Consider the following 26533-nt stretch of genomic DNA (forward strand, 5'->3'; position numbering starts at 1 on the left):
TCTCCAGGAGTGCCGCGAGCGCCCGCCGGTTCTGAGAGCGCTCAAAGCCACCGAGTCAGGCTACCCAGCCCGCCGGGCCTCGCCGCAGTGATCCTCATTCCCGAATCTGGCAGCGCTGTCAAAGGCTGGTATAGGAGGCGAACGGCGGCCGCAGGCGCACTCCATGCGGTTGCTGAAATGGAGCTGGGCGAGCGCGGGGGCCGAATCTCGCCGCCTCCGCGCTCCTGTCGGGGCAGCTCCCGATCCCGGGCTGCGCGGCTCCGGTCCCCAAGGCGGCCACTTCCAGCCCTAGGCCCTTTGGCCGCAGCGCTTCCCAAACCAAGAGAGATCCTTTCTCAAGTCAGAGCTTTTCATTAGCAGTCGTTAATAACGGCCCTGAGTTGCCTTGTCATCTTCTGGAAATGAAAAATAAATTTCTTCAGAGAACGTTTCACTTTGTGAAGGGCAGAGAGTTTTAAAGATATAGGTATGATGTAAGACACATAAATACCTAGGTAAGCATTAGCAGAAATTCTCTTTTCCTTATATTTAAGTATAATAAACATACAAGTGTAGCTCAATGAATTTTCACAAGCTGATATTCTATGTAACCAGCAGCCTAAGAAACTGCGTTACCAACGATCCCCTAGCTCGCCTCCAGTTATGCACGCCAATAACCACTAGCCTAACTTCTACCACATGCCCATTACTTTCGTAGTTTAAAACCTCTGATTCTTGAATGTAAACGTTTAACTCAAATTTCAAACGTAAGATGAAGTCAGAGATGCAGCCTGAATCTAGGATCATAATTTATCTTGTGCGGAGGGCGAGTAATTTCCTTGGGCAAGAAAATAACTGATTGGAGGTGACAGTTGTTTGGGGCTGCAGCCGTCCGGGCCAGGAGTACAGGGCGGGAAGGAATGGCCCATCTCTTAGGGCTCTCTGCTTGTCACCTACCAGGTTGGTCAGAAACGTTCTCATCAAAGCAATGGTTCTCTTTTCTTTTCTCTTTGGGACAGAAGGAGTTTCTTGACCGCCCCCTTCCCTGCAAATGCATAAACAACCACTGCCCCTGTCTCCAAGCCCAGATTCCCACCAAGATAGCCTTTTCTCTTCCCCTCTCTTTTGTAAGTCTCTTGATTTCATTCTTTGAACCTGTGATTGGAGGTTAAAGTGCACCAGGTTGGAAGGAGGAAGCTCTTAACAATAAAGGTTTGAATATTTAGCTGTGTTCAGGTCGCTGCCCTCTCACGAGCCTCCCCCCCCTTTATCTTTTAAAATGCAAATTATGTTTCGGGGGGTTGTGCGTAGAGTGCGCTCTGCGCCTCGACGTCTCCAACCATTGGTGTCTGTGTCATTACTAAGAGTCTTGTAAACACTCGTTAATCACGGAAGGCCGCAGGCCTGGAGCTCCGCACGCCAGCCTGTGGCGGGTCTTCCCCGCCTCTGCAGCCTAGTGGGAAGGAGGTGGGAGGAAAGAAGGAAGAAAGGGAGGGAGGGAGGAGGCAGGCCAGAGGGAGGGACCGCCTCGGAGGCAGAAGCGCCGCGAGGAGCCAGCGGAGCACCGCGGGCTGGGGCGCAGCCACCCGCCGCTCCTCGAGTCCCCTCGCCCCTTTCCCTTCGTGCCCCCCGGCAGCCTCCAGCGTCCGTCCCCAGGCAGCATGGTGAGGTCTGCTCCCGGACCCTCGCCACCATGTACGTGAGCTACCTCCTGGACAAGGACGTGAGCATGTACCCTAGCTCCGTGCGCCACTCTGGCGGCCTCAACCTGGCGCCGCAGAACTTCGTCAGCCCCCCGCAGTACCCGGACTACGGCGGTTACCACGTGGCGGCCGCGGCTGCAGCGGCAGCGAACTTGGACAGCGCGCAGTCCCCGGGGCCATCCTGGCCGGCAGCGTATGGCGCCCCACTCCGGGAGGACTGGAATGGCTACGCGCCCGGAGGCGCCGCAGCCGCCGCCAACGCCGTGGCTCACGGCCTCAACGGGGGCTCCCCGGCCGCAGCCATGGGCTACAGCAGCCCCGCAGACTACCAGCCGCACCACCACCCGCATCACCACCCGCACCACCCGGCCGCCGCGCCTTCCTGCGCTTCTGGGCTGCTGCAAACGCTCAACCCCGGGCCTCCTGGGCCCGCCGCCACCGCTGCCGCCGAGCAGCTGTCCCCCGGCGGCCAGCGGCGGAACCTGTGCGAGTGGATGCGGAAGCCGGCGCAGCAGTCCCTCGGCAGCCAAGGTAAGCGGAGGCTGCGCCCCGCCGGAGGGTGCTTGGGACGGCGCGGGTCGAGCCAGTGGCTGCTGCGCGTCGCGCGTCCAGTGCGCACAGGGGCGTCCCGGGCTGTCTGGGAGCTCGGCGCCAGGAGGGGCACCGCCTGGGGACAAATTCGGGGGCCTCTGGACCCTCGGGGCTTCGGACCTACTGAGCCTGGGAGTGAATATTCTGAGTCTCAACACCGTGTTCAGGCGTCCTCTTTCCAAGAGCTCCTCATTCGCAACCCCGGGACACCTTTGGGAAGCTCCGGGGAATGTCGGCGTGAGCACTGCTGGACGCGGGCAGAATCGCGTCCTCTCCCACTTGCTGCGGCATGCATTCCTTGCGTGGCTCCTGGCCGCCGAGGAGAGAGGGAGGCTCGAACCTTCTTGGGCTAGGTCTAGGCCATTTCACTCCTCTCTCTCTTTCCCCATCTGAGCCATCTAAGAAGAGAAGTGACCTGGGGGGATCGGGGGATGGCTAGGCTGTGCGTGGGACCGGGTTTGGCCGTTCAGGCCAGTTCAAGGTACAGCGAGCAGACAGACCAGGGAGAGCTGCTGTCGCTGGGAAGAAGGTGCTAGCCCCAGCTGCTAAGGCGACGGGGGCGCGCCCCGTCTCTGAACCTCTGACCTGTGAAGGGGTCATTTCAAGCAAAAGCTGGAAGGCTAGGGGCAAGAAGCCGAGGGGCAGGCGTCTGCGGAGAGAGCAGGGAGACGGGGAGGAAACCCTGGTGGGAATTCAAGCCGCCGCTCAAGGTAGGGGTCATTTCTCCCAAAGCTTCCTTCAAGGGTGTCAGGGATGTCTGTGAATGTGTGTGTGCGCAACTGAAAAAGATCCTAGGTTTGCCGGACTGTGGGGCTCATTGACTCCGGGTCTGCCCCTTCTGGTGTTCGAGGTTTCCTAGAGGTGGCAAGGAAATGCGGTGGGGAGAGTCCTAGTTGAGTGCCCCCTTTATTTCAAGTCTTTCCCCAGCCCTCAGCGCTTCCGCTTTTCTTGCTTCGCTCCTTGCTGCCCCAGTTGGGCAGGCACGCTGGTTATGGGCACTTTGCAGAAGTTTATAGCCGATTACAACTGTATAAATCAAAGCACCCTTTGGGGGCTGTCTTTGGGCATCGGTTTCTGCGTCACTGTGCACATGCTAGGGAGAGTCCTGGTGGAAATGCGGCCGTCCGGGGAGAAGGCCACAGATCAGCCTCGGGTGGGCCTCAGAGCTTTGGCTTGGTCCCTTCTCCAAGAGGAGGCGCCTTTCTCCTGGCAGGGGCTCCCAGACCCTGGCTCCCAAAGACCCACTTTCTACAGCGCCTGTCTGGGGCGCGGTTGGCGGGGGTGGCGCACGCCCTAAGGAAGACTTGTGCGTGTCCCGGGAGAGTGGCCGCGGGGTGAGGGCCGGGAAGGGGGCGGGAGGGAAGCCCAGAGCCCAGGCCGCGGGGTCAGCAGATGAGAGGCCGCTGTGAAGTCCTGCGCCGAGGTGGCAAGGCCGCAGTCGGCGCCGGGTACCCTTGTGATGTTAATGTGGGGTGGCCGCAGCCCGCGGGCCTGAGCCGGGCTCCTCTGCGGAGCGTCATCTGTCAAGGGTTGGGGGGGAAACGCGGCCCGGCTTGCTTTGATATACACCTTCCCAGCCCTGCCATTGTCTCTTTTAGGGCCCGGAAAGAGGGTGGTGACTTTCGCAGTCAATAATGAATTCTGACAAGTCCCTCTCATCCCTCCCCTCCACAGCCCCGCTCCTAGATTCCCAGGGGGTGTGGGGCGCCTTCAAGGCCCTTGCGGCGCGGGCCGAAGAGCGCTCAGGGTCTGGTCATCGCTTTGCCCGGCCCGTCCGGGACACTGAAGGGGCAGCACCCGAGCAAGGGTCGCTCCGAGGTACTTCCAGGCGAGTCTCCCTCCTGGGGTGTTCGGCTGAGGGAACTGCCCTGCGCCCCAGCTCCGGAGGTGTCCTCTGCGGCTCCAGCCAGGCTCCGGTGCCAACTCCGCCTGATACTGTCTGCGTGACCCGGTCTGATTCTCCATTTCCTCATCTGTAAAAAGGGGCGAGTACCAACGGCAGCCTGGAGTGGGTTTGAGGCGGTCACGCGTGTCCGAGCGTCCACTGCGGAGAAAGTCGCCTTAGTTCCCTTTACTTTCATAGCATGCGCGGGGTCGGGGCCGCAGCCCCATTCAAATGCGCCTGCAGGGTCGTGTTTATGTTAATGCGCCTGGCGGGGAGGGGGATGAAAGCCGGGGCCGCCATTTGCTCAGTAGTGGTAATTCAAACAGAATGTGGTTGTTATTAAGGCATTGAAAGGGCTTTTCTTTGATAAGATCGCCTTGTCCTGCATTGTTTGCGGCTGTGTTCCCCTTTCAGCGGCTCGGGGGAGCTCCCTCTGATCAGGCCTGTATCTTCCCAGGATGCTTTTGTTGTGGTTTGCAAAGGGTTTTACCTGAACAAAGTCAGCCTGCGGGGCATTAAACACCTCCAGGCAACTCCCAGGCCCTTCAGATCTTTCTGTGGGATTGGGCACTGGGCGATTGAACCTGTTCAGCTGCAAGAAGACCCAAAAGTGGGACGGAGCCAGAGAGAACAGCTTCTGGCCAGGGCTCTGCCAAGGGCTGAGCCAAGACAGACCTGGTGGAGACGCCAGGCTCGGGCCTGCTCCAACATTGTGGACACTATTTGTCAAGGCCCTTCAGTAAAACAATCAATCTAGGATTTAATATGTTGACTCAATCCAATGAGCATAGATCACTGGTCAGGATAACTCTGGCCAGATTTGCAGCAGGAATAAATGGAGGATCAAAAAAGAAAAAGTACCAAACGCCAAACCTGGTTTGGGCAGGTATAAAGTGTCCCCAGCAGGAGGGATTTTCTGCCTGTTCCCTGGGCCAGAGCCCAGCTCAGAATTCCACCTGATGGACCTGGTGTGTCTGGGGGATGATTCTGGCGACTTGTCAGCTCCTGTGCCCCACTTTCCATTTGTAGTAAAGCAAAGTAGTAACCCCCACACCCCCCTACAACATGTGCCCACAATGACAGCTGTTTTTGGGGTGGGCTTCCATCTCTGGTAGGCCTGGAAATCTGGATGTTTCCAGGATCCCGGCCACTTCACCCTGCCCCCTTTCCCTTGGTGTCAAATATATGCCAATACTGTATTTGGTTTACCGAAAGGGTGGTTACATTCTGCTATCTTCTGTGTGAATGAGGTTTTCACTTTTCTTAATTTTTAAAAACCACTTAATACCAAGGTTAGTTTAGTTGCCTCCACTAGCCTCACACCCTCCCCCCACAGGACCCTCTGGGGGGTCCTGTCAGACTTGGCAGGAACCAGCCAAACCCGGGCCCCCCAGGGTGGTGGAGGAAGAGAAATGTCCCTGGGTTAGGGAGGTTTGTCATTACCCGTGACTGATGGGCTGCCTTGGAGTTCTCAGCCCTCACTTCTCCTTCCTCCACAGTGAAAACCAGGACGAAAGACAAATATCGAGTGGTGTACACGGACCACCAGCGGCTGGAGCTGGAGAAGGAGTTTCACTACAGTCGCTACATCACCATCCGGAGGAAAGCCGAGCTAGCCGCCACGCTGGGGCTCTCTGAGAGGCAGGTGGGGACCGCCTAGCTCCCTCCCGGGGGGCCACTGCCTGGGAGAGGACCATGAGAGTTAGAAAATCTGGCTGCAGGGGCCATCTAAATCTGTGGAGAGACTGAAGCAGGAGGATGCAAGCATTTTTCTTTGGAGTCCTTTTTTTTTTTTTTTTTTTTTGTAATAGAGATGGGGTCTTGCTTTGTGGCCCGGGCTGGAGTGTAGTGGTACAATCATAGCTCACTGCAGCCCTGACTTCCTGAGCTGAAGGGAGCCTCCTGCCTCAGTCACCTGAGTAGCCTGGACTACAGGCTCGAGCCACCATGACTGGCTAATGTTTAAATTTTTTGCAGAGATGATCTCACCGTCTTACCCAGGTTAGTCTCAAACTCCAAGTGATCCTCCTGTCTTGGACTCCTAAAGTGCTGAGATTACAGGTGTGAACCATGAACCACCATGCCTGGCCTGGAGTACATTCCCCCTCTCAGCCGAGACACAGTTTCACTCTTGTTGCCCAGGCTGAAGTGCCATGGCGTGGTCTCAGCTCACTGCAACCTCTGCCTCCCGGGTTCAAGCGATTCTCCTGCCTCAGCCTCCCAAGTAGCTGGGACTACAGGCATGCGCCACCACGCCCGGCTAATTTTGTATTTTTAGTAGAAATGGGGTTTCTCCATGTTAGTCAGGCTGGTCTCGAACTCCCGGCCTCAGGTGATCCACCTGCCTCGGCCTCCCAAAGTGCTGAGATTACAGGTGTGAGCCACTGTGCCTGGCCCTGGAATACTTTTTTAAAAGCCTCCTTCTACCTTAATCCTCTTTTTTTGATGTTGTTGATTTTTTCTCTCTCTCTGTTTTGAGGGATATAGGAAGTGTGAAAAACAGCCAAGGGCATTAGTTTAATCCAGAATTCCATTTGGATCTATAAGGACATATTAAAGACCTATTCTCTTTGTTTCTAGCACTGTACCTAAGAAAATAAACTAAATAAAGTACTCAGTCTCTCATAAAAACTAGAGGGACAAGACTTGGTTCATGAACATTTTATATGTATAGTCTAGAAAAACAGGCCAACTTCACAGCCAGGAAGTCACACAATTAAATCTCATTTTCAGCTCTAAGGTGAGGAAAATTACATTTTAGTTTAGCCTTGAGAGGCCAAAGGTTGCCATTTGAAGTACACCACCCAGCACTGGCCTCCCTTTGCTGTGTAGAAAGGGCCTTGCAGTTTCAGTTTTCCTTGGTTCTGAGACTTTAAACTTTTCCAGTAAATATGTAGATAAAAGTTGCTTTGAAAAGAAACCCAGGGAGCAAGGAAGGAGGAAGACTCTTCCCCATGAGGCTGAATTGGGCCTGAGAATGGATCCAGGGTTGGGCTGTTATGGGGATGCCCAAGGAACACTTCTAGAAAGACTTGGAGTTCTGTAGCTGGAGCGGAGGATGTTGATGATACTGCTGGGTACTGCTGCTCTTTTCCCTCACATCTTCACCACCATGTGCTTTTCTCCACCTTTCCATTTCTAGGTTAAAATCTGGTTTCAGAACCGCAGAGCAAAGGAGAGGAAAATCAACAAGAAGAAGTTGCAGCAGCAACAGCAGCAGCAGCCACCACAGCCGCCTCCACCGCCACCACAGCCTCCCCAGCCTCAGCCAGGTCCTCTGAGAAGTGTCCCGGAGCCCTTGAGTCCGGTGTCTTCCCTGCAAGCCTCAGTGCCCGGCTCTGTCCCTGGGGTTCTGGGGCCAACTGGGGGGGTGCTAAACCCCACCGTCACCCAGTGACCCACAGGGGTCTGCGGCGGCAGAGCAATTCCAGGCTGAGCCATGAGGAGCGTGGACTCTGCTAGACTCCTCAGGAGAGACCCCTCCCCTCCCACCCACAGCCGTAGACCTACAAACCTGGCGCCCAGAGGAAAAATGGGAGCTGGGAGTAAGACAAGTGGGATTTGGGGCCTCAAGAAATATACTCTCCCAGATTTTTACTTTTTCCCATCAGGCTTTTTCTGCCACTGAGGAGACAGAAAGCTGCCCCTGGGCTTCATTCCGGACTGGCAGAAGCACTGCCTGGACTGACCACACCAACCAGGCCTTCAGCCTCCTCCCCAGCTCTTCTCTTCCTAGATCCATCTGCAGGTTGCACCTCTGGCTAGAGCTGAGGGGAGAGAGGGACTCAGGGGAAAGGCAAGCTTGAAGCCAAGATGGCTGCTGCCTGCTCATGGCCCTCGGAGGTCCAGCTGGGCCTCCTGCCTCCGGGCAGGCAAGGTTTACACTGCGGAAGCCAAAGGCAGCTAAGATAGAAAGCTGGACTGACCAAAGACTGCAGAACCCCCAGGTGGCTTGCGTCTTTTTTCTCTTCCCTTCCCAGACCAGGAAAGGCTTGGCTGGTGTATGCACAGGGTGTGGTATAAGGGGGTGGTTATTGGACTCCAGGCCTGACCAGGGGGCCCGAACAGGGACTTGTTTAGAGAGTCTGTCACCAGAGCTTCTCTGGGCTGAATGTATGTCAGTGCTATAAATGCCAGAGCCAACCTGGACTTCCTGTCATTTTCACAATCTTGGGGCTGATGAAGAAGGGGGTGGGGGGAGTTTGTGTTGTTGTTGCTGCTGTTTGGGTTGTTGGTCTGTGTAACATCCAAGCCAGAGTTTTTCAAGCCTTCTGGATCCATGGGGGCAGAAGTGAAATGGTGAAGGGAAGTGGGGAGTATTTGAACACAGTTGAATTTTTTCTAAAAAGAAAAAGAGATAAATGAGCTTTCCAGATTTCAGATTCTGTATTTATCTTCACATTTTGTCTGCAACTATTTTTTATTTTTTAAAGAAATGAAATATCTTCTCTGCTTGCAAGCTGATTTGGAAAATTCAGAGAGGGAGTGGAGATTATCTGGACAGCCTAATTTTCCCCAGAGCATCAGAAGCCTGAAAGAGCAGGTTCTGAGACCTTCCCTGCCCCCAAGCCTGAGCCCAGCCTTGGAATGCGTGGCTCTCCTGGGGGTGCCTTTGGGCAAAATGCACATTTGAATGGCCAGGTGCTTCCCGGCAGCCAGATATTATGGGGGGTGGGGGTGAGAGGGCCCCCTCATAGCATCTCAACAAATCCACATGGAGGCTTTTTGCAAACAGCAGGCAGTTCCCTTCTGCAGTGACTCCCTCCTAAGGACACCCCACAACTCAGCTAGTTAAACGTGAGCATTAAATTGTTTTAAAAAATCCCCCTAGTTTCCCAAGACAGCATTTCCATGAATTTAGTCTTCTGTAAATCACTGGGCATTTCCGTGAGCCCTTTCTGCCTCCACTCTCTTCTCTGTCTTCGCAGTTTCCTTATCCCCGACCGCGCCCCCCTTCCCGCCCAATCACCCCCACAAACAAGATTTCAAGACCCAGTATAAAATGATCCTTTTAGTGACAGTTTCTTGTTATCTGGCCGATCCACTGGGGACCGGGCTGCAGCCTTTGAGATTTTTGATCCTGGAGGCCGCCGAGCTGAGCTTTCCCGGCAGGACCTGGGCGAGGGGGCTTAGCCCTTCGTTTCGATCTTCCCACCAACATCCGAGAGCCTAATCAGCGCGCCCACGGAGGCGCCTTAAGGGCAGTTGGGGAAGATGAGCAGAGCTGGGAAACAGCAAGAGGTATAGACCCTCTGCAGCACCTCTCCAATTCCGCGGCCCTTCCGGGTGGCGTACACAGCACCAGGATTGGGAAAGGGGCTCCGGTGGCCCGGCCCGCGGGCGCCTGGCCTCGAAGCCAGAGAGAGGAGTGCGGGGCGTGGGGGCGGGGGGTGCCGGGCAGAGGAGGAAACCGTGTCCGGGTCCGCTGGGCGAGGGGTCCAGGGTCAGGGCCGGTCTGAGCGCCAGTGCCCCGCAGGTCTCCCCGCGCCCCGGCCGCGCCCACAGGCCCGCCCCCTAGCCGCTGCGGTTGCTATGCGTTGCCGTGAAACGCCTGTCAATAAACCCTGTTTGGACAGTGGAGCAAGAGCACATGGGTTGTTTGCTTAGTGGTTAGAGGTTCAAAAGTCGACATTGTCCCGCTGCAAGCGATTACAAGTTCTTCCCCTTCCCGGGGCTCGGTCCCCTTGCACGCGGGTACGGGGCTAAGGAAAGGAGCTCGGCTGCTCTCTGAGATGCAAGCACCCGGCTTGCTGCTGCGAGCGCCTGGCCAGCCTCCCGGGCCACGGAAGAAGGCGCAAAACCAGGACCCTCTCCGGCAAGTGAGGCCACCGCGCTTCTAACGCCAACTGTGTCACCCCCGAAGCAATACCTACGGAACGAGGGATGTGGCACGAGTGGGGAGCACAGCTTGAGGAGTGTAGGGAGGCCTGCACAGGGGCGCCTAAGGTTATTTGAGACCAGATGACCTCGCGGCTCCTGGCGCCTCCAGCGCAGAGCTGGGGGTCCGGGCCTCCGAATCCCACGCCTCCACCGCGTCCAGTCGTCGGTTCAGGCGCCAGAGGGCGCGCGCGCTCTGGGAAGAGATGGGGCTTGGGCTCGTGGACCCGGAAAGGTTCCAGTTTTCACCCAGTTGGGAGGTGCAAGCGCCTCTCCCGACTCCGGCTGAGCCCAAACCGGGGCGCTGCAAGATTTTTCTACATTGGCCGCGGGCCTGTTGAAACTAAGCTAAAACTAACTCAGGCAGAGGAGATTCTTGGATTTGTTGAATGTTTAAGAAAAACAAGGCCGGGCGCGGTGGCTCACGCCTGTAATCCCAGCACTTTGAGAGGCAGAGGCGGGCGAATCACTTGAGGTCAGGAGTTCGAAACCAGCCTAGCCAACATGGCGAAACCCCGTCTCTGCTAAAAATACAAAAATTAGCCGGGCGTCGTGGTGCGCTCCTGTAATCCCAGCTATCGGGAGGCTGAGGCAGGAGAATCACTTGAACCTGGGAGGCGGAGGTTGCAGTGAGCCGAGATCCAGCCACTGCACTCCAGCCTAGGCGACAGAGAGAGACTCCGCCTCAAAAACAAACAAACAAAAAAGTATTTATGGAGAATGAACAGCCTGAGTCTTCCCCCCCACGCCCCGCCGTGAACAATTCGTGGCTTTATCATATTCATCCAATAAAGTTAACACGATGGACTGCCAATGAAAGCAACAAATATTTCATTGCAATGTGTTTCGCTTCTTTCTAATAATATCCAGAAAGATGCCTACGTCAGTGAAGAAAATATTAAATAACAATCTAAATATACACATAGCAATATTCTTGCTGTTGTTACTCACAACCACTCAGGGAAAAAAAAAGGCAACAAGCAGAAATGAAAGAAGTCTCAGCTACAGAATGGCAAGAAAAGTTATTTTATTATTATTATTTTTTTTTCTGAGATGGAGTTTCACCCAGTCGCCCAAGCTGGAGTGCAGTGGCATGATCTCAGCTCACTGTGACCGCGCCTCCTGAGTTCAAGAGAGTCTCCTGCCTCAGCAGCAGGTGCACGCCACCATGCCCAGCTAATTTTTGGTCGAAAAGTTATGTATATTTTTAGGGCCACTCTTTGCACCTCGTTTTAGACAGGTTGCTATTTACTAGCTTACTGACCTTGGGAAGGCCCCAACTTCTGAGCTACCACTTCCTTATTTGTAACATGGGGATCCAATGGGGAGCCAATGTAGCATTGTATGCTTATGACTAGACCCCACTCATGATACGAGCTGCTTCTTGTACTGTAGTCTGCAAAGTGCTGGAGAGTCCTTACAAAGAGCTTTTGAGTAAGATAATTTCTCAAATTATGATAGAATAACCCTTTCCCAGAATTTTTTTTCTAATGCATTCAGCTTTGCTTACTTTGTCAAAATTGCCTGAAGTCTGTTGTTCCTTGATTACCACTTCCTGAGCATCTGCATAAAATCTTGAGTGGCAAGGCACTAAGTAGCATTTCAGATGTGGCGACAAGTTGCTGATCTGTATAGCTTACTTGCCCTTTCATTTACTAGAAGACATGTTCCCAACTAGAACATCTAGTTTCTAGCTGCACTTAGGAGAATAAATATTAGTTGAGGATGTAGTTGAGAACCTTCTAATGATCCATCAGCGCACTCTTTTTTTTTTTTTTTTTTTTGAGACGAAGTTTCGCTCTTGTTGCCCAGGCTGGAGTGCAATGGCTCGATCTCGGCTCACTGCAACCTCCCCCTCTCAGGTTCAGGCAATTCTCCTGCCTCAGCCTTCCGAGTAGCTGGGATTACAGGCGACCGCCACCAAGCCCGGCTAATTTTTTTTGTGTGTATATTTAGTAGAGACGGGGTTTCACCATGTTAACCCACGCTGGTGTTGAACTTCTGACCTCAGGTGATCCGCCCACCTCAGCCTCCCAAAGTGCTGGGATTACAGGTGTGAGCCACTGCGCCTGGCCATCAGCACACTCTTAACCCAAAAGGAGCAGACAGGCAGATACTCTAACTAGATGGCATTAGAAGTTTCTTTATTTTGAGATAATTTCTACCTCAACACCTCAATACTAATTCTGTACTCTTCAGGAGCCACCCCAAGAGTGCAGATTTAATATGTTAAATCTGTACCTCAGGCTGCTGAGGTTTAAATTCTCTAAGGCTGATTCACCCTTAGATGTTGTTTTAAGAAAAGTGTTTTACTCTCATCTCCAGAATTCTCCCTTACAGTAAAATTACAGCAGCAGATCTTGCATTAAATTGGTTTTGTTTTAGAGTATAACAAAAACATTCATATCTGAGTAATGTAGATTAATTTGTAAATATTTAAGATAAACATTTAACTTATCTTCTTAATCACACTTAGACTGCACAAATTTTCAACCCCACGACTCCTACATTCAGTCAATTTTCCTTTGCCTTTTTCCTTTTGCTTCCTGCTCTTCTTGGAGTGGGTGCACTATGATTTTAACAAACCAAGCAGGTTTTAGAGACGGCTGTGGGGCTAGCTGTGTGACACTGGGCCAAAAGAATCACCTGCTGTCTTCTTTTTTTTTTTTGAGACAGAGTCTCGCTCTGTCGCCTGGGCTAGAGTGCAGTGGCGATCCTGGCTGACTGCAAGCTCCGCCTCCCGGTTTCATGCCATCCTCCTGCTTCAGCCTCCTGAATAGCTGGGACTACAGGCACCCGCCACCATGCCCAGCTAATTTTTTGTATTTTTTAATGGAGACGAGGTTTCACCGTGTTAGCCAGGATAGTCTCGATCTCCTGATCTCGTGATCCACCAGCCTCGCCCTCCCAAAGTGCTGGGATTACAGGTGTGAGCCACCGCGCCCGGCCTCACCTGCTGTCTTCTTTCTTTAGCTACAAATCAGAGGAATACATATATATAAATAAAGATGGAGATATTTTATATTTAGCTACAAATCAGAGGAATACATATATAAATAAAGGTAGACATATTTTATACATATTTACACACATATAGACATATATATAAAAAATATCATGACTTTCTAGAAGGTTATGACATTAGATTTAGAAAAAAAAAACCTCTCAAATTCCAAATAAAGAAAGTAGACTCTGTGAGTTCCAGAGATTATACCAACATTTACCTTGACATTCTTCCTGGAGGAATCAGTCCAGAGAAGGTGGGGACAGCACTTAGGTGACCTTTTGGCTCCTGCATCTCTAGTGCCCAAACATTACATTTGTTTTAACAACAGCTTTTCCCAATTGGAATTTGTCATTAACTACAGCAGATATAGATAATATCAACAAGGTTGCCAGAGCCCCAAAGTTAAATGACCGGTAAAGCAGGATCCTGGTGATTCTGTGCTAGAGATCTAATCCATAAACCACAACACAACCAGTTTTGATCCATGAAAAAGACTTCCCTGAGATGAAATGATTACCAAACCATCCCTTCACACGCCCATTTACTTAAAAATAATATTTATATTATGTACTGGGTTTATGTGTCCAATATTTTATTGGTAAGTAAAAACCCCAGGCAGTTTATGCACTTTCATATTGGAGTTTAAACTTCAAAACTAAAAAGGAATTTTTTCCTAATTGCTCATGTGTTATCTCAGAACTTTCAGGATTACAGTCTGCTATCTCAAACTTAGTATCTGTAGTATGATGATAATAGGTTTTATGCAAGTGGTAGTTGATAAGTTCCTCTCCAACCTCAGGGAAGCAAACAAGGAACAATGCAGCGCTAAAGTCATTGTAATACAAACTTATGATGGCTTGTTATGTGGCACTTAAATAATTTTAACTTATTGATAATTAGTAGAATCAAGAACAAGGATTATATACCTAAACTACAGATTAGGAGTTGTTAAAAACGACCAGGGCAGGCTCTGTTTCCTACTCACGAAATACACTTAGGGTATTGTTCTTTCACTCTGTGTAGCTAATATTTAAAAAACAACAGCTACAGCAAAATTTAACAGAACTAGATTCTGTTTTCAGTCTTCACTTCACCTGGCCCTCTCTTTTCTTTTCTTTCATTTTTCTTTTCTTTTTTTCTTTTTTTTTTTTTAGATGGAGTCTCGTTGTGGCTCCAGGCTGGAGCGCAGTGATGCGATCTTGACTCACTGCAATCTCCTCCTCCTAGGTTCAAGCGATTCTCCTGGCTCAGCCTCCTGAGTAGCTGGGATTACAGGCACGCACCACCACACACAGCTAATTTTGTATTTTTAGTAGAGACAGGGTTTCACCATGTCGGCCAAGCTGGTCTTGAACTCCTGACCTCGTGATCCGCCCGCCTCGGCCTCCCAAAGTGCTGAGATTACAGGCGTGTGCCAACGCGCCCTGCCAGCCCTCTATTTTCTAGACAGAAGCAGCTCATGTCATGACTGGGGTCTAGTCATAAGCGTACAATGCTACATTGTCTTACATTACTTCACTGGATCCCCAGGTTACAGATGAGGAAGTGGTAGCTCAGAGGTTGGGGTCTTCCCAAGGTCAGTAAGCTGATAAGTAGTAACCTGTCTCTAAAACGAGGTGCAAAGTGTGGCCCTAAAAAACATATAACGTTTCTTGCCATTCTGTGGCTGAGACTTCTTTTATTCCTACTTGTTGCTGCTTTTTTTTTCTCAGTGGTTGTGAATAACAACAGCAAGAATATTGCTATGTGTATTTCTTATTAGGTGCATTGCCAGAAACAAATAGAAAAAAGACATAAATAAGTCAGAACCAGAGATCACTGTCTAGTAACAATATAGAAATGTAGGAGAGTGCAGGAAGAACAAAAAGAAAGAATGCTTGTTTGGAATCTGCACATAAAAAATTAAAACATTATTTTTCCCTTGGACCACTTTATTAAAAATAATGCATATTTTAGAAATCCAGATTCTTGTATTTATTTTCATTCATTCTTATTATTTTCATCAAATCTATGAATTTTACATAAACATCTTTACGCTTTTAGATCGCTGTCAGTGATATATTGTTATATACATGGCACATTAGACAATGATTCAGATTCTGGTAACTGGAAAATGACAGTTCTTGGGCGTGATCACAAGTCTACAGAAAACCAACAATCGACATTTATTTCTCATTTCTACAGAGAAGTGAGAGTCTTGACATGTATTAATACATCCAGTGTTATGATTGGTTCTTTTGGGTGGATATTTGTCCAGAATGGGAAACTAAAAAGCGATTCATCAAATGATCATGCCATGTGAAGCTGTTGAGTGGGTAAGTTTCTAGGAGGGCTTGGTATTACTGAGTAAAGTAGGGTGCTCCTTTTGCAAATCTATAGTCAGACAAAATAGACAAGAAACAAGCTCTTCACCCCAACTTTTAGTTTATTCCCACCCACCCCCCAACACTTCTATCTCAGAGAAACTATTGTCTAGATTTGAGTCTTTGAATGTTTTAGACAGAAAAATGGATGAAATTTGTTCTTTGTTCTTGCTCAAATGGGCCCTTTGTCTACAACACGCCTTGGGGAAGCGTTCGGCCTGGTATTCAAGTATCTCCGCGGATCTATCCCAGCCATTAGAGCAAATAGAGCTCAGGCGGCGGCGACGCGCCCCTTCCCCTGCGGCCGGCGCGGACCAGTCGCCTTCACTCCCGGCCGCCGCGGGGCCCGGGCTCCCTGACCCTCCCCCAGAGCCACTGGGAGCGCAGCTTCCCTGAGCCCAGAGCTTCCCCGCGCTCCCAGCGGGCGCCCGGGGGCTGGTGTCCCGCTGCTCTCGCCCAAGGCGGCCGGTCTCGGCCGGCTGCCGGTCCTTCCTGGGTCTCTGCCGCTGCCCGGGATTCCCTGGAAAGATTCGCGGCGTCTCCCGAGGGGTGGCGCGCGGTGACGGCAGGTGACGTCCTGGCGCCGCGGCCTCCTGCCGGGTAGGAAGCCCTGTGAGCGCCTCTCTGCCGCCGCCCGTCGCCGCGGAAGTCGCGCCCTGAGATTCCGGGCACTTTCTTTTTCTTCTTTGGAATGGTGTGATGTCCGCGGTTGTTTTTGTCCTTATACTTGAAGACGCCATGCTTTTCAAAAGGCGCGCGCAACTACGGCGCGGAGGTGCGGGGAGCCTAGGCCGCAAGCGCCGAAGCCACTCGGTGAAGAAGGCCCGGAGCACTGGCCTTCGACCTGTTGTAGCTGGACGACCTGGGCTGGCGATGGTGGCACCAGGCCCAAGGGATTTGATTTTCAAAAGGCGGAACGGGAGCGCTGGTGTGTTCGGCCTCTTAAAGCTGCCGCCGCCCGCGGCCTCCGGCGTCTGGCCTGTCTCGCTTGCGCGAGGCCCCCGGCAGGCGGCGCTGCTGCTCCGGCTGAGCGGGCGGAACGGCCGGGACCCCGCGGCCTCTGTCCCTAGCCCTGCGGCCAATCTGTGAGCTGGGACTCGGGGCGGGGAGCGGGAGGCTGAGCAGGGGCAGCCGGAGCCGCCGCAGGAGGGGCCGAGGGGTGCCCCGCGGCCCCTTTCGGCCGCCTCGGTGGCTTTCCGGGCCTCCTGGCCAAGGGCGCGGGGCTGCGGATGGGTCTCGCGGGGAGTCGCCTCGCATAGCAGGCGCGAGCGAATCTACTCCTTTCCACTCTCCCGGCGGCGCTGTGCCTCTTAAAACCCCCGCTCCTTCTCTTCACAGCCATCAGAAGGCGCGGCCTGCCACCTGGACAAACGCGGTCTCCCCCAGAGCCCGGTTGCGCCCCAAAGCCGGGTTCCATCTCATCTCCGACAAAGACACTTCCTGATTTGCCCCTCGCCAGACTCCAGCAATTTTCTGGGTCCCCGGGAAGCTGATTTCGCCTCTGGGCTTCCATGATTAGTGGCGGCTGGAGCGCTGCTCCCCAACCTGGGCTCACTTTAGGGTGTGTGGGGCAGGGAGGAGGGTGGGATCACTCTTAATCTCGTGTCACAGCTAAATAATTTACTCAAGGTCTTCTCTTCCTGCCAGTTCCCTTCCCTGTTCCACTGCCCTTGACTTCCTGCTTTGTGAAGCCCCGGGGAAAGAAAGGCCAACTCTTAATAAAAGTTAATATTAATAGAGGCCCCATGCTCCGGGCTTCTCCAACACTTCATCTTCCCCTCTCACCTCCACCCACTCCACTCAAGCCCCGTTTCTCGGGGAATTCTTTCAAAACTGGAGATGGGACTTGTACTTTGGGGTATATTCAGGAAACAAGGACTCTTGGGCCACATTGTGTGTGTCTAAACCACATCCTCCTCCAGTTCCCATCAGCGCGGAGGGTGGCAAAGGTCGAGCGTGCACACAGTAGCTGCCACACAGAAGCCGCGCTGGTTCCCAAGCAGTCCAGAGATAAGGGCGGGGGCCAGCCAGCCGGTTCTGCAGGAGAAATACCTGCTGGAAAGAACAGGCCGAGCGACTTACCGAGAGGCGGGGAGCAAAATTTACCAGTGTTCAACAGATAGTTTAAAAAAGGCAACAAACCAATATTGTACAAAGAATACGTAACAGTATCAAGGTCACTGTTCCCTGATGTGTGTGCGAATTCGAGCCTACTGACTTTCCCATGGCAAAGTCTAGTTTGGTTTGAGCTAAGGGCTTGCACAAACAATTCCTTCCAAGAAGGTTAAACAACGCAGAAATGTGAAAAGAAAAAAGTAACCTCTCCTCCATCCTTTCAATTCCATCCCTCTGTTAACAATGTTAACACTCTGTTGGATGTAATTTCGAGAATTTTTCTGTGCTTACACAAATACGTATTACGTTTAAAATCTTGTTCTTTCTTTTCTGTCCTTTAAAAAACAACAACAAAAATGAAGTCACACTTTACTTTGTGACTTGCTTTTATTATTTAATAATATATCATGGACATTTCCCCAGGTCATTACACATAATCACATCAATTTTTAAAATGTCTATTGCATTATGTAAATAAAGATATAATTTTATCTATTCAGTCATTTCTTTGGAATATTTACTATGTTCTAAGTGCTGGGAAAACAGCAGTAATCGTCACCGTTAAAAATCCCTATTCTTGGGAAACTTAATTCTAGTGGGAAAAAATTTAAAATCATTTATTTAACGATTTCCTTACAGATGAATATTTAAGTTGTTGTCATTGTTTTGCTCTTACAAACCATACAAAGGTAAACTTTTAACATATACCCTTTTGTAGTTTTGTATATTTAAAGGATAGATTTCTTAAATTTGAAATGGTAGGTCAAAAAATATGTACATTTTAAAACTCTAGTAAAGATAGCCATTGCTTTCCAAAAAACTTTAGCAAGTCACACAATTCACAGTCCCCTTGAGTGAGTTTCTCCTTCTTCATATCCTCTTTGCCCTAGACATTATCTCTTAAATGTTTGCCAATCTGATGGACAGAAAATGGTAACCAATTTAATTTTTCATTCTGAAATTATTAAGCAGGTTGAGCATATTTCATGTTTATTGGGCATTCACATTTTGTCTTCGACGATTTTTCTTTTCTAGTAAACAGAACCAAAAGAAATGGAGTGAGTACTTGCATATCCCAGCCTTCATGCTTGATTTTTAAACTTAAATTATTTTATTTAAGGTTTAAAACAACCAGTATTCATTTCTATGAGATAGATTCTAATCTAGGCCTTTCTGACATCAAACACCATGCTATTTCAAGCATTATTGAGTCTGCTCTCTGAATAGTGTAGACTTTGGGCCAGGCGCGGCCGCTCATGCCTGTAATCCCTGCACTTTGGGAGGCTGAGGCAGGCGAATCACTTGAACTCGGGAGGCAGAGGTTGCAGTGAGCTGAGATCACACCACTGTACTCCAGCCTGGGTGACATAGCAAAACTCCATCCAAAAAAAAAAAAAAAAAAAGTGCAGACTTTATAAGTATAAAGGTAGAGTGAGAAGTGACAAAGAAAACAGTAGATAGTGATTAAGGACATCATATCTGAAATTTAAAAACAAATAACAAAATGATGAAAAAGTATTTGCACAAAAATGCCAGAAAATTGCTAACCTATAAAGAATCCAGTACAGAATGAGAAGAAAACAGACTTCTAAAGAAATATTGGCAAGGCCGGGTGCAGTGGCTTATGCCTGTAATCCCAGCACTTTGGGAGGCCAAGGCGGGTGGATCACAAGGTCAGGAGTTCGAGACTAGTCTGGCCAACATAATGAAACACAAAAAAGTAGCTGAGTGTGGTGGTGTACGCCTGTAATCCCAGCTACTCTGGAGGCTGAGGCAGGAGAATGGCATGAATCTGGGAGGTGGAGGTTGCGGTGAGCTGAGATCACGCCATTGCATTCCAACCTGGGAAACAGTGTGAGACCCCGTCTCAAAAAAAAAAAAAAAAAAGGGCAAATAATAACCAAAACTAAAAAATCCAGTACTCAATGCTGGCAAGGATATGATGAAACAGGCACCCCACAGGAATAATAAAATAATACATTAATATGCATTTCTAAATGGCAATCTAGCAATAGAGTCGCAAGTCGTAAACTGCTCACACTCACTACGTTCCATATCTAGAATCTAGTCTCAGGAAATACTAAGAAAATAGGGAGTTGGAAATAAAGTGTCCAACGTTAAGGTTTTGGATCACAGTGAGATATCATCTCACACTAATCAGAATGGCTATTATTAAAAAGTCAAAAAATAAGAGGTAGCGAAGTTGTAAAGAGAATGTTTATACACTGCTGGTGGGAATGTTTAGTTCAGTCATTATGGAAAGCAGTTTGGAGATTTTCAAAGAACTTAGAACTACCACCTGAATCAGCAATCCTATTACTGGGTATATACCCAAAGGAATATACCATTCTCCCAAAAACACAAATACACATGTATGTTTACTGCAGCACTATTCACAATGGCAAAGACATGGAATCAACCTAGATGTCCATCAATGGTAGACTGGATAAAGGAAATACGGTACATATACACCATGGAACGCTACACGGGCATAAAAAAGAATGAAATCATGTCCTTTGCAACAACACAGATACAGCCAGAGACCAGGAAAAGAAAATTAAATACTGTATGTTTTCACTTATAAGTGGAAGCTAAACATTGAGTACACATGGCTACAAAGAGTGGAACAATACACATCAGGGCTTCCTTGAGGGTGGAGTGTGGGAGAAGGGTGAGGATCAAAAACCACCCACTGGGGCTAGGCTCGGTGGCTCATGCCTATAATCCCAGCACTTTGGGAGGCCGAGGTGGGTGGATCACTTGAGGTCAGGAGTTTGAGGCTGGTCTCAAATACAAAAATTAGCCAGGTATGGTGGGGCATACTTGTAATCCTAGCTACCCAGGAGGCTGAGGCATGAGAATCATTTGAACGGAGGTTGCGGTGAGCCAAGATCATCACTTTAGCCTGGGCGACAGAGCGAGATCCTGTCTCCAAAACAAAACAGAACCTATCCATTGGGTACTATGCTCACTGCTGCCTGGGTGATGAAATCATTTGTACACCAAACCCCAGCAACATGTAACTTACTCACGTAGCAAACCTGAACATGTATCCTCTGAACCTAAAATAAAAGTTAAAAGAAGAAAAAAAAATTAAGGTTTTGGATAACTAACTTATGTTACATTCACTCAGTAGAATATTACATAACCATTAAAGTTGCTGTTTTCAGAGTATGTAATGGCACGGGAATGCTTATTTTGGCTCAAACATTTAAAAAGGCAAGATACAAAAGAATATATACAGTGTAATATTTTGCAACTATGCAGTGATAGTAGGCTGGAAAAGGGCACCCCAAAAGATATCCATGTCCTAATTCCTAGAACTTATGAACATTACTTTGTATGAGAAACAAAATAAGCAAGCAAACAAACAAAAAATCAAAATCCAACTCAAAAGAGTCTTTGCAGGTATGATCAAGGATTTTGAGGCCGGGTGTGGTGGCTCACACCTTTTATCTCAGCACTTTGGGAGGCCGAGGAGGGTGGATCGCTTGAACTCAAGAGTTTGAGACCAGCCTGGGCAACACGGTGAAACCCTGTCTCCATAAAAAATACAAAAAAATTGCCAGGCATGGTGGTGGGCGCATGTAGTTCCAGCTACTTGGGAGGCTGCAGCAAAAGGATCGTTTGAGCCTTGGACGCAGAGGTTGCAGTGAGCCGAGATTGTGCCATTGCACTCCAGCCTGGGTGACAGGGCAAGACTCTGTCTAGGAAAAAGAAAAAAAAAGGATATGGAGATGGAAAGGTTATCCTGGACTGTTCATGTGGGCCCTAAATGCCGTTGCAAATGTCATAATAAGAGAGAAACGGAAGGCCGCTCACGCCTGTAATCCCAGCACTTTGGGAGGCCAAGGTGGGTGGATCGTCTGAGGTCAGGAGTTCCAGACCAGCCTGGCCAACATGGTGAATCCCCATTTCTACTAAAAATACAAAAATTAGCTGGGCATGGTGGCGTGCACTTATAGTCCCAGCTACTTGGGAGGCTGAGATAGGAGAATCCCTGGAACCTAGGAGGTGGAGGTTTCAGTGAGCCGAGATCATGCCATTGCACTCCTAGTTGGGCAACAAGAGTGAAACTCCGTCTCAAAAAAATAAATATATATATATATATATATATATATATATAGAGAGAGAGAGAAACAGAAGAGATTCCCTCCACCCTGTCTCATCTTATGCACACACACACACACATACACACAGACATGCACACACACACTACATGAGAAAGCAATGTGAAGAAGGAATAGAGAGAAATTTGTAGATATTGGCTTTGACACAAGTCAATGTCAGCAGCCACTAGAAGCTGGAAGAAGCAAGGAAGGGGTATTCCCCAACAGTCTCCAGGGGGGTGTGGCCCGGCTAACACCTTGATTTTGGCCCAGTGATAACAATTTTGGACTTCTGGCCTCCAGAACTGTAAGAGAGTAAACTTCTGTTGTGTTAAACCACCAAGTTTGTGATAATTTGTTACAGCAGCCACAGGAAACTAATATAGCAGTGTTCCTGTTATTACTGTCAAACAACAAACAACTTCAAACTTAATGTCACACAACAACTATCTCATTATGTTCATGGATTCTGTGGGACAAGAATTCAGATATGATATGTAAGAATGACTTGTCTCCATGCTACAGTGTCTGGAGCCTCAGTTAGGAAGAATTGAATGGCTGGGGCTGAAATCACCTAGAGGTTTCTTTACTGGTATCTGAGCTAAAACAAAGTTGAAATTTGAGCTTACTTTGGGTTGTTAACCAGAGTTCCTCTTCGTTTGGCTTGGGTTCCATAGGGTTGTGACTTCTAACATTAGTGGTTCAGAGCTCTGAGAGTCAGTGTTCCCTGTAGGCAGGATGGAAGCTATATGTACTATTCTGACCTAGCTTCAGAAATCACATGGTGTCACTTCCACCACCATTTTCAGTTGATTGAAGAAGTGACAGGCCCTCCCAGGTTTGAGAGTGGGACACAAATCCACCACTCCCTGGGAGGAATATAAAAAAATTTGCAGCCATGTTTCAAACTTCCAGTTTGCCTCATGTGCACAAATTATTTACATTCTTCCACATCCAAGCTCTTTCCTCCCAAAGTTTCAACTCATTAAAGCACCGGGCTTATGCTCAAGGTACAGGGTCTCATGATATAAATCAGGTCCAGGTGCAGATTAGGCTCCTTCAGTTAAGTTGCTTGAATATGGTTCCTCCTGATCTGAAAACATATGAAATAAGGTTTTCTGCTACTCTTCCCGCAAATAAACCCAACACAAAGTGATATAGGTATAGGATAATGTGTATAAATACTCTTGTTCTCAAGTATGGAAATGGAAACATGTAACAATCATTGGTTTATGTTAATTCTGAAACCCATCTGAGCATATGTTGCCCATGTATTGATTAGGGCCCAGTCCTGCTTGTTGCAAAGTACTCTCTGGAAATTTTTCCTCTGCTTTGTAGGTCTTTATTCCCATTTTCTGAGTTATCCCTTCTTTTCCATAAAAAGCAGCCTGTGTGTGGCTGGGCACGGTGGCTCATGCCTGTAATCCCAGCACTTTGGGAGGCTGAGGCAGGTGGATCATGAGGTCAGGAGTTCAAGGCCAGCCTGGCCAAGATGGTGAAACCCCATCTCTACTAAAAATACAAAAATTAGCCGGGCGTGGTGGCAGGTGCCTGTAATCCCAGCTACTCAGGAGGCTGAGGCAGAGAATTGCTTGAACCTGGGAGGCGGACATTGCAGTGAGCCAAGATTGTGCCACTGCACTCCAGCCTGGGCGACAGAGCGAGACTCCGTCTCAAAACAAACAAACAAACAAACAAACAAAAACAAAAAGTAGCCTGTGCAGTTTCAGCCTGCTTTCTGACTAGAAGTCTGGGGAGCCTTATTTTATTTTGTACTATCTGTTCCTTTCGAACAAAGCTGATATAATTCCTTTAACATCTTTGTGGGTTTCTTATGTATCAGTTTATAAACTCCATTCCATTAGATAAGGGTTACACCCACAAATCTCTTTGTGATAAGCTCTTCTCTACCTTGAGCTCCCCATGAAGCTATAGTGCAACAATGCCCACAAGAATCCTTAGGAGGCCTTTTGTCTGCTTGAAAGAGTCTACAAAGGACCACCTTATACCTTTTTTAAATCTCAACAAGGAGCTTTAAAGTCACATGTTTGTCTTCATTTTTATTCTGAGAACACATTTTCTTGACTGTGTCCTAGATTTGATCTTCCCTAGAGGTCTTTTCTTGCCTTGAGAATCTCCTGCTGGATAAATTCAGCTGAAAGCCCTCTATGTGTCCTCTTAATTTGACTTGAAAGCTGAACATCATTTTTCTTTATTTCATCTTCATCATTTCAGATTTTACATAGGCAGCTATAAGAAGCTGGTAGCACCTTTAGTACCTTGCCCAGAAATCTCCTTAGCTGGACTACTTGAGCTTATTAAGTACGCTTCCTGTTTTCCATATTATCTCAGATGACAGTGTTGCCAAATTTTCTGCCAATATATAATAAATATTTTATTTTCTCCAGCTTCAAATACTATTTTTCTCACTTTATTCAAATACTCGCTATCAGCTTACCCCAATGCCTATCTGGCTTCTTCCTGCCACTCAGTCCTCAAATGACATGTTTTAGTATTGGCTAATTAAATGTCATAGTTATGTTTTAGGTGTTTAAGCAGTACCTTATTTCCAGGCACCAAACTCTGTTCCTATTATCCATTATCATTTAACAAATCACCTCAAATCACAACTATTTTAATACCTTCATGGCTTAAAATGACAAGGTTTATTCTCTTACGGTTCTGGAGGCCAGGAGTCTAAAATCAAGGTGTTGGTAGGGCTGGTTCCTTCTGGAGGTTTCTGGGAGAGAATCCATTTCCTTGCCTTGCACTTTCCAACCTTTTTTTTTTTTTAAACAGTGAACCATATTTCAATTTATTGACACTGTCAATTTATGAACAAGACAGGATTTTTTTCCCCCATGAAATGAGATCCTTTTCAATCTGCCATAACATGTGCCCACACATCTTCACCTTGGAAATGTAGCATTTCAAGCTTTAGTCAGGGTAGATTATTCCTTGTTTACTTTCACAATTTTTACGTTGCTGCCAGAAGTCTTCTCAGCATTTGCTTTGAATTCTGTCTTCAGTGCATCTCTCATTGTTTTTGCACAGATCTGGGAGTATCGGATGTAGCTGAGTCCAGCCTGTCTCCAGTAGGCCACCATGCTGTAGCGAAAGCAGAGAGCATTGGGCCAAATCGCCAAGACGCCGGCAATGTCCCTATTTTTTTTTTTTTTTTCAGACAGAGTTTCACTCTTGTTGCCCAGGCTGGAGTGCAGTGATGTGATCTTGGCTCACTGCACCCTCCACCTCCCGGGTTCAAGCAATTCTCTTGCGTCAGTCTCCCAAGTAGCTGGGATTACAGGCATGTACCACCACGCCCAGATAATTTTTTTTTTGTATTTTTAGAAGAGACAGGGTTTCACCATGTTGGCCTGGCTGGTCTCGAACTCCTTACCTCAGGTGATCCACCCACCTCGGCCTCCCAAAGTGCTGGGATTATAGGCGTGAGCCACCATGCTCGGCTACCCTTTCCAACTTCTAAAGGCTGCCTGCACACCCTGGCTCATGGCCTTCCCTCCCATCCATCACCGCAGTCTCTTGCTCCCTTCGTCATCACATAGCCACATTCTGTGGTCAAATCTCCCTGTGTCACTTTAAGCCACAGCATTTGTGGTAATTTGACAGCAGCAATTCAAAAGGAACACAGGGATTAGGCGTGGGTGCCTTCTTTGTGCTCTTTCTTGCTTCTGCATCTTCGCCCCAGGTGTTCTCTGGACCTGAAACTCCCTCTCCCAGCCACCTTCCTCCAGGCTGCCTACTGCCAGAGAAACTCTGCTAAGACTCACTGAATCCTTCAGGCTTGATTTCTCCTTCCTCTGCATTCCTTGAGAGGAATAAACCTGTGTTATATCACTTGTCTTGCTGTGTTATAATTTATCTTTTCTACCTGTCTAATATTTACTTTTGATGAGAGACTTCTTGGGGGCTGGGATCCTGTATTTTGCCTCTTTCTATCCCCCACCAGGCATGAGCAGAGTGCTTGGTAAATAATAAGCAGCTCACACAAGTTAATGGAGTGAAAGCAAACAGAAAACCACAATAAGGAATCACACCATATAAAGAATCCCTTAACAACGGCCACTTGCTCTGCAGTACCTGGTATTCCTCAGCCTGGTTCTGATGGTGTCCACACTTCACGCCCCAGGAAAACTCCCACTCCCTTCCCAGTCAGTCTGACCTTGAACCGTGAGGTCTGAGGTCCTGAAGGATCTGAAGTCAGACAGCCTTCCCAAGCCCTGTGCAGTTTGACCTCATGCCTTTATTTCTGGTTGCTGAGTCTCTATAGGTCAGCCAATGATTAATGAGGTGAAGAAGGGTTCACAGACTTCTGAGAGCAAGACCTACTTGTAACTTGATACACTTGTTGCGCTTTCTGCAGGAAAAGTGACAACAATGTAGTCGATGTTCTTTTAAATAATGCTTATTTTTCTCAATATAAATATTCAAATAATAAAAAAAATCTGTAATCACTCTACTCAAAGTTAATCATTGGTAATATTTACAAAGTTTGTTTTTTATTTATTTATTTATTTTTGAGATGGAGTCTCACTCTGTCGCCCAGGCTGGAGTGCAGTGGCGCGATCTCCACTCACTGCAAGCTCTGCCTCCCAGGTTCACGCCATTTTCCTGTCTCAGCCTCCCAAGTAGCTGGGACTACAGGCACCTGCCACCGTGCACGGCTAATTTTTTGTATTTTTTAGTAGAGACGGGGTTTCACCGTGTTAGCCAGGATGGTCTCAATCTCCTGACCTCGTGATCCACCCGCCTCGGCCTCCCAAAGTGCTGGGATTACAGGCGTGAGCCACCGCGCCAGACCACAAAGTTTATTTTTAATTTTAAAATCAATACATTCCCATTGTGAAAAATACAAACAATGCAGCACATAAAGTAAAATAAAA

At 48.7% G+C, this 26533-nt stretch overlaps 2 protein-coding genes and 1 pseudogene across 4 annotated transcripts; 1 reads left to right on the plus strand and 2 right to left on the minus strand.

The window, feature by feature from the left end:
• Positions 1–1312: 1312 nt before the first annotated feature.
• Positions 1313–9738, plus strand: CDX2 (caudal type homeobox 2). 2 transcript variants are annotated; one of them, XM_030818413.1, is made up of 3 exons: positions 1313–2213; positions 5658–5803; positions 7301–9738. In XM_030818413.1, the coding sequence occupies exons 1-3, from the start codon at positions 1673–1675 to the stop codon at positions 7553–7555; spliced, it is 942 nt and encodes a 313-aa protein (XP_030674273.1). In that variant the 5' UTR covers positions 1313–1672; the 3' UTR covers positions 7556–9738. The 2 variants fall into 2 exon arrangements, with proteins under 2 accessions (XP_030674273.1, XP_030674274.1); XM_030818414.1 differs by having other exon boundaries at positions 5658–5799.
• Positions 9739–15086: 5348 nt separating this feature from the next.
• LOC115836625 (fibril-forming collagen alpha chain-like) lies at positions 15087–16919 on the minus strand. The gene has a single exon (XM_030818415.1). The coding sequence runs from the start codon at positions 16143–16145 to the stop codon at positions 15468–15470; it is 678 nt and encodes a 225-aa protein (XP_030674275.1). The 5' UTR covers positions 16146–16919; the 3' UTR covers positions 15087–15467.
• Positions 16920–24423: 7504 nt separating this feature from the next.
• Positions 24424–24784, minus strand: LOC100588520 (annotated as a pseudogene). Its single transcript, XR_001114609.2, has one exon. The product of XR_001114609.2 is annotated as an ATP synthase subunit epsilon, mitochondrial pseudogene (transcript).
• Between the last annotated feature and the right edge of the window lie 1749 nt (positions 24785–26533).

This window comes from Nomascus leucogenys, chromosome 9 (assembly GCF_006542625.1).
Source record: "Nomascus leucogenys isolate Asia chromosome 9, Asia_NLE_v1, whole genome shotgun sequence".
NCBI classification, from domain to species: Eukaryota; Metazoa; Chordata; class Mammalia; order Primates; family Hylobatidae; genus Nomascus; species Nomascus leucogenys.